Genomic DNA, 8,136 nt, shown 5'->3' with positions numbered 1-8,136 from the left:
ACGTTTTATAGCAATTACTAATTTGATTCAACTAAATCTATAATAATTTGGTTTCTTCATGTCAACTCGATTATATTACCCCCCGTCTAAATCACAATTAATGTTTAACAATATCTGTTTAATTAATTAAATTTTACTCTCACTACTGTAAAATTATCATCACAAGTCAAACCATGAGTTGACCAATTTCTCAAGAGAATTAAGTTTAATATTTTTAAATTGCAACAAGAAAAAGAATAAAAGTTAAACCTTAAACATACATTCGATTAAGAAAATTTAGCTGGACATGGTAGATTGAGTAACAGTGATTATATTTAAGAGAAATATAATCATGTAATAATCAAGAATAAATTTATAAAACATTTCAAACACTAGCCATCAGGTTTTATCCTAAAAAATCCCTAAAAATTTCTATCCCAAAAATATGCTAATTGAAAAGTTAAATAAATATATTAATTGATTAATTCTTTTTTAGCTCTCTCCTAAAAACTTTTTACCTTCTCGCTTTAGCTTCCGCATCTACTCCTGCGAATTTGCTTTCTTCTTCTTTTCTTCTCTACTTCGATCTCAAAGTCTGGACCTGCTTCCTTTTCAAGTCTATCTCTATTTTGTGCTCGAAGCTTGTTGTATTCTCCACTAGTTCTACAATCTTTTCTACTTCACCCTCTTGCTACTATTTTTTGTCAGTTTTTATCTCTATGTCTGTCTCTCTTTATTAATTTTTACTTCTTTTTGTAGGTGATGAGAGGTAGGTTTTTCGTACAGCTCTTCTCATTTCCTTTTTTCACCTCCCTTTTTCTTTTTAACTGCCTCATTTTTCCTCTTTAAAGGCGTAAATGCCTTTTTCTTTTTTGTAATTTTTGTTTCTTCAAAACAATTTTTAGCTCTCAAACGACATTGTTTTGAATGTTGGTGCTGGCTACTGCTGCGGGTTTGGGCCTGAATGCTCCAAGTTTGGCTTTTAGCCTTCTTCCTCTTTTCTTCTTCTCTTTCTCAGCTTCTTTTTCCTTTTTTCTTTAACAATTCAACGTGCTTAATTATTTAACTCATAAATTGATTTTTAATTCAAAATTCATTTAAATTTATTATAAATTTAAGTAATAAGAATGTGACATCCTAGGTGCAAGTTAAGGTAATTGGGTGTAAGATATATATTCAGAATAACGAGTGCATGATAATATTTACGCAGCGGAATCAAGACCTTAACAAATTCCTTCCAGATACATATATATATATAATTCCAAATAGATATATCACTAAGGCAAGATGTAACGACCCTAGAAATACTCAAAGAAAATATATAATAACTTAAGTGCGGAAGCGAAATAAAAGGTTAAGGTTTACATTCCTTACACAATAACTTAAAAGTACTAAACAACATTATAGAATTCATTCTTTGAAAGAAATACGAGAAATAAGGAAAAAACAGAAAATAGAAAATATCTAGCATCTACTCGCAATCTTTTTGTAGATTAGGTTCTACAACCTAGTCCTCTTGATCTGAAATGGTTAAATAAAAGATGAGTTATACTAGTCCAGTAAGGATATCACACTATATCACCGACACAGAAGTAAAGGTTGATATAAGATCGAAAAATCACTAATGGAGCATTAAATTTACCAAATTCATTTATCAATCATAAAATCATTTCTCGTTCACTTACCATAGTAGAATTTATGAAAACAATCTGTAAGAACAATAATATCATACAAACTAACATTTCATGCATAATCAACCATTATGGTACATATTATAAATCTATACACATCGTCAAATAACCAAACAATAACTGTCACCTTTTCACCAGTCTACTAGTATTCGTGGGGGTTCATAGGACTGCCCCCACTACACGTGAACCCTTTCATTTATTATTCACAATTATGGGCTGTTCCCATACCCCCTCTAGTATGAACGCCAATTTACCAAATCTCAATACCCCATCCGGTATGAGGGTGAAGCAAGTCGTCCCCATGTCCCGTTCGGTATGAGCGCCAAATTATTAAATTTTCATACTCCGTTTGGTATGAGACAATGTTCATGGTAGGATTTTCTATGTATTCGGTCCGTTCATCATCTCTCATAATATCCAATAAGACTACCGTTTTATCTAATCATTTAATCACATAATTTATTTACCGTTTAAACTTCTTCTTTTTTATTCTGTAGTAAACACGTAAAATAAACATTACATGCATTTAAATATATAAAATGAATAAATAAGAGGTTATGTGAGAAAAGAGAGAGAGAGAGAGAGAGAGAGAGAGAGAGAGAGAGAGAGAAGAAAAAGAAGAGAAAAAGAAAAAGAAATAAAGAAAAAAAAGAGGGGCAAAAGCCTTTAAATATATATACACACACACTTAAGTTGAGCGGCAACCAAGAAACTAAAAAAAGGTATGGCCTTCCTTTCTCTCTCATCATCATCATCACATGACATCATCAATATTGTTTCCCTCTTTCTCCTCATGTGTTCGACAGTAAGGAAAAGATAATGTTCTGTTTTTTTTTTTTTTTTTTTTTTTTTTTTTGTTTTGATTTAGGTATCAATAGATTAATCACCTTTCATTTATTTATTTTCGTTAATAATAAATTTTATTCAAAATTTGATCCATAATTTTTCGCCCTATATTAGATGGTTTTTCATGTAAAATATTATCTTTTTTATTTTACAGTTGTTTCTTTACTTATTTTTTTTTGGTCGTGCGTTAATTAGATTAGTATTATTATTATTATTGGTTTTTATTAATTAATTTGAGATTATTTTAATTTATATAATTAATTATAATCTCCTTTGGATCCAACAAAATAAAAATTCAAATAATTGTTGATTAAATATCATTTTGTATTTAAACCTTCACATATCTAGGTAACCCTAAAGTTTAATTAATGAGACTAAAAGTAAGATGATCAACTTAATTGAAGAGTTTAATCAGTTTAACCAGTAAAGTGTTTAATCGATTACTTTAAATTTATAGTAAAATAATTAATAGTTAAATTTGTTATTACTACCAGCTAGAGTTTAAATAAATGTAATTTAAGTCTAAATACTGATAATAAAACAATCATCATCCAACACCTTTTCTCCATCATTCTTACATAGAACATTAAGTCAAATTTTATATTCGTATCATGAGAACGAATTAAACACTATGCACGAATATCTTATCACAATTGTAGTTATAAGTTTTTCATAAATTAATTACCTCCAATCTATTCAAGAAGTAAATAGGGTTTTTTTTGGGGGTCATGTCGGATGCAATAGTGTCTGAGTAGCTCAAATCAATCTAGGATACCATACAAATTCCAAATTATTATTAGGACTAAACGAACCATGTTACAATGTATAATTATAAAAATATGTTTTATCACATTTGCACCGACATTTTGTGAAGTGGGTATCGATGTATAGATGCCAAATTCCACCTTTCAATTATTTTTTAATTTAATTTTTTAAAAAAATTTAAGAAGACCATGATACAATGTGTATAAGAGAAATATATTAAAATGATTAAAAAGGTGGTACAGATTCACTGACAAAAACGCCAATGAGTTGGGATGGTTTAGTCATACATATATATATATATATATATTCATATTTTTAAGCTTAGAGAATTGGCATCACATGGCATCCTGGCTGGCAATGACTGGATTTGCACTTTCCTATTCACCGACGCTTTTTTTAGGAATCCAATTCCCACTAAAATTATTAGCCATCCATTTCTTTGAAAAACAAGTCTCATTGTCATTATTATTATTTGTTACGCTTAATTTATTTCTATTTTGTTTTATTTCTTTGAGAAATTTCTATTTTCTTTTATGAGTTTTTTTTTATTTTTCTTTCTCATTTGAATTCCAATGTGAGCAAGTGGAATATTTATTGTCAATAGGAATTTTCATTCATTTATCATTGCAAAAATATGAAAATGAACAAAGAAAAAGGGTTTTCTATCACCCAATAATAATAAGAAACAAAGATTACTAAATTATTACTAATTTAATTAATTAAAAAAAAATAGAATAATACCATAAGAATGCATTGGCACTTAATGACGTCATCAATATACAAAAAATGAAAATAAATAAACAAATAATTACTTAAAATTCTGATTAATAACAATTCGTAATATATACTAACAAGAGAATCGAGCAGCAAGTAAGCTCGTCTGCAATGATTCAGTTTTATCAACAACACGATCTTTGCCCGTACTTCCTTCATATAGCAGTGGCAGAAATTGCGATATTCAAACATGCATCCAGATCTCCATGAACCACAAATAAACAATTACTTTCACCAAATTACAGAAAAAGAAAACCCCATACACAAAATTTGAATTGCGCCCGCTCTGCTTCATGATTTTTATTCCCATGAGAGGGATATGATAATCAGCCATTGAAGTTCTTGGCGTAATTGAAAGAATCGTACCTGTAAGTTTGAGGAAGACCCACTTGATCAGATCGCATCAGTCTTCTGATCTCAGACCTGACTTTGTAGAACACATGTCTCCAGCTCCCTTTGTTATGGCAGCCAAGAACCCTAGTTTCCTCCTCATTCATCTCGATATCTTTGGCGAAAACAGGTTTTCTAGATAAGATCCAAGACCAACCCAAATCCCACCATTTTCTAATAGAGCTTCCGGCGTACTCTCCCATGGATGAGACAGACTTAGATCTGCGAAATGCCCATGATGCAGCGGGTGAAGAAGAGATGTTTTGGATTCTGAGCGAGAGAGAAGACGGCCTCCTGCGAAGACTTTGTTGATCGGCTGCGTCGTTGTTGGAAACAGGGAGCTGAACGCGGGTAGATGACAAGAAACTTCTCTTCTGAATACTCTCTACAATGGAGCTCATGATTGTAATAACCCAAACAAGAAGAAGAAGAAGAGAGGAGAGGAATTAATGTGAAGGGTTTGGTTGGGTTGAGGAAGAAGAATAAAGAGAAGAAAAAGAAGCAAGAGGTGGAGGTGAGGTGAAATGTAGTGTTCCCAGGCTGTTTTCTTTGTTGATTCATGTTCGATGGCAGGTGGGGCCCATATTTTTCATTTTTCTTTTTCTAGTTTTTATTACAACAAATTTTTAAATAGTAATAATAATACAAATTGCACTTCAAGTAGAAAACAATTAACCGGTGTGGGACCACTTCGTAGCTGTCGGTTGTGAAATGTGTGTCTATTTTATATGGCTCAAAACTTCGAACTCTCTCCCTCATATAATATATATATATATATATATGTTGTTTTTCTAAGTGGTAAAACTAGTCCACCCTCAGCCATGTGTTTTTCGTTGGAGAAGATAAACATTGAGCAATCTCTATAGTCTACACTTCGTATTCATTTTAAACAAGATAAAGAATTATCGAAAAATTTTAAGTTATATTTGAATTGGGTTTGAAAATGACATAAGATGTATTTACAATTTATATATTGTTCAACTATAAAAAGTTATAAATTATGTTGAAATGATATAACTTGAGTATATGTAAAACTTTATGAAAGAATTAGAACTCCCGTCGTACCTAAGTCAATCCAAGAGATAGGGTAAATTAATTTTTTCAAGACAAACATCTTCAAATAAATAAAATAAGCATACAAGAGCAAATTATTCAAATAAAACAAAATTAATTCTTTATAACACTCTGCTCATTATTATGCTAAAATGATTTAAAAATTCTATTTATTTGTTCTAAATTTAAATTAATTTACGTCATTCTTGAAATCTGTAATTTTAATATATTTTTATTTATTTTAATAATTTTACTATTTTTTTAGTTTAATTTATTTTACATTATTTTATTTTATTTCAAAAGGAAAAATTAGAAAAAAATTGAAAAACAGCAAAATGGCAGAAAACCGGCCTGCGGAAAAAAATCCCACAGGAAAATAGGTTTCCCTGCGCGAGTGCTGGGCATTATGCGCGCATATGCGCGCGCAGTTGACGCGGGCCGTGCGCACAACGCCCACGACTCATCCGCACACCAGCACGCATGGGACATGCGCACAGCGCACACGTCCCCTCCATACGCACGCATGCACAGGACGCGCCCACAGCGCGTGCGTCCCATTTGCATGCACGGCGGGGGATTAGGACCAGCGCACGCATCCTGTTACGCTCAGGCAAGCCGCCCGCACGTCACTTCGCACATAGACTGGCGCCGCACAATGTGCACACACTGCCCGCATTACAGGCCTGCACAGACAGGCCCTGTGTGTCTGGGGCCTGTGCGCAGTAGGCCTGTGTGCGCGGCGCCCAGTGCGCCTAGGCCCTACGCGCGTGGCAGTAGGCTTGTGTGCCTGCAGGCTAGCCTGTAGCGCACCGGCTAGGCTCTACCACCTTGGCCAAAGCTTTGCCACTACCTTGGGCAGCATGCTGTTGCCGCCGATGGAGGAAATTTGTGCCCTTGTTTTTCGTGCCAAAAATCTTTTACTTCTCTCTCTTTACCAGATTTCACCACTTGGTGCGAATCCAACGGTTATGAAATTTTACAAATTACCATTCCCCTTCCCATCCTCTTCACACTTCTATTTCTTTCATTTTTCAAAGATTTAGAGAGAAAGGAGAGAGATAGTAAAATAGTGAGAGAAGAAAAAAAAGAAAGAAAAACGGTGAAGGATAAAACATCGAGGTTTTGGTAAGAAATCTAGTATTATTTTCAACGTCTTAAGGAGTATTTTTAGATAAGTAAATTTAATATGATAATTATTTTGTCTCTTTGCATGCCTCTGTATTCAAATGAGTCGAATTGTATGATTTTCAAGCATGCTGTGTGATTTACTGACACTTGGTGAATTTGCATATGATAAATGTAATATGTAGCCTGTTGTTATAAAAAAATAAAAGAAAAGAAAAAAGAAAGGGAAAAGTGGAATGAAGCTTGTATGGTTCGAAGTGTATCTGTATTGACATGCATATTGCATCAAGTGTCTCGTTAGACTTTTTATCTCCAAGGAGTATATGTTTCCCTTGCCCTTCAGGTATCTATTTTTCTATCCCCTATCTGGTTTGGAAAGACGTAAGCGGACTGCTCCCAGTGGATGACGGCATGCCCTCTGACGAGAGTGGTATCGCACTATCTGTAAAGATCAACCGTGGCTAAGTAATATTGTGACTATAGATTATCTGTTAGGACCACTATAGTTGGTACAGTCGTGGTCATAGATCGTACCATGGTTTGGCCAGTCGAAAGTGGGCCCGAGCAAATTGTCGTATCTGTATCTGATCTGATTATTTCACTTGGGCAATTGAAAATCTGTATCTGTATATGTCATCAGAGATGGAAGTTTGTAACGACTTCGCGAAGCATGACATGAAAAATTTGAGTATTTCATGATTTATTTGATTTTCTCTATTATTTGGCATGATATATGTATATTTGATTTTCTATGCTAACGTACTAATTTGATATCCAAATAAATATTTTTTCTAATGATGAATTAGGTAACGAAGACACTAAATGGTAAGATAAAATAATAAACTTTTGAAATTTTACGATGTTAATTTAATACTGTTTTCCTTACTGAACATATGAAACTTACTCTTTCCATCCTCTCCCTTTCAGATGAGGAAGCAAATGAAGAATCACATGCAGACCTACCCTTGAAAGTTTATGAGGATCCCATGGATCCACAAGTATGAGTACATATCTGTTCCTGCACTCTGATGAATTCTAGTAGCATAGTAAAAGAAGTGGCCCTTATGTTTGGTATTTTGTAGCCACTTCTTGTGTAACGCCCAAATTAATTTAATCTTAAATTAAATTAATTATAAATATAATTTTTTAAATTTTTTAATTTTAATTTAATGTAAAAATGAAGGAAATGTGATGGAGGATTTAATTGAAAATAATTTTAGGAAAAATGATAAAAATTTGGGTTCTAGGGGTATTTTTGAAAGAAAAATTAGAAAAAAGGAGTCGAAATATAATTTTGGGAAGTTTTACCACGTCAGACACCGGTCAGAAGCCCTGACCAACCAGGACGCGTCAAGTGGCAGAGACGTTGACGTGGGAGGCCATGCGGGAGGCCACGTGGACGATCTATATGCCCACGACCGAACGATTGAGTTCCGTTCCTACGCGCATGGATGGCCTGGATGCGCTCCTTCCCAAATGCGATCGAACGACCTGATTCACATACGATCGGACG

General features: G+C 33.5%; 1 protein-coding gene across 1 annotated transcript; it reads right to left on the bottom strand.

Moving 5' to 3' along the window:
* Positions 1–4,011: 4,011 nt before the first annotated feature.
* On the bottom strand, positions 4,012–5,013 carry LOC110826422 (uncharacterized). The gene has a single exon (XM_022057062.2). The coding sequence runs from the start codon at positions 4,844–4,846 to the stop codon at positions 4,382–4,384; it is 465 nt and encodes a 154-aa protein (XP_021912754.1). The 5' UTR covers positions 4,847–5,013; the 3' UTR covers positions 4,012–4,381.
* Between the last annotated feature and the right edge of the window lie 3,123 nt (positions 5,014–8,136).

Source organism: Carica papaya, chromosome 6 (genome assembly GCF_054855325.1).
Source record: "Carica papaya isolate Zhongbai chromosome 6, ASM5485532v1, whole genome shotgun sequence".
Classification (NCBI taxonomy): Eukaryota; Viridiplantae; Streptophyta; class Magnoliopsida; order Brassicales; family Caricaceae; genus Carica; species Carica papaya.
Note: the sequence above shows the minus strand (reverse complement) of the source record. Positions and strands in the feature narration are given on the sequence as shown.

Excerpts from the sequence above, each read along its gene's own strand:
- LOC110826422 (XM_022057062.2), bottom strand. The coding sequence starts at position 4,846 with ATGAGCTCCATTGTAGAGAGTATTCAGAAGAGAAGTTTCTTGTCATCT.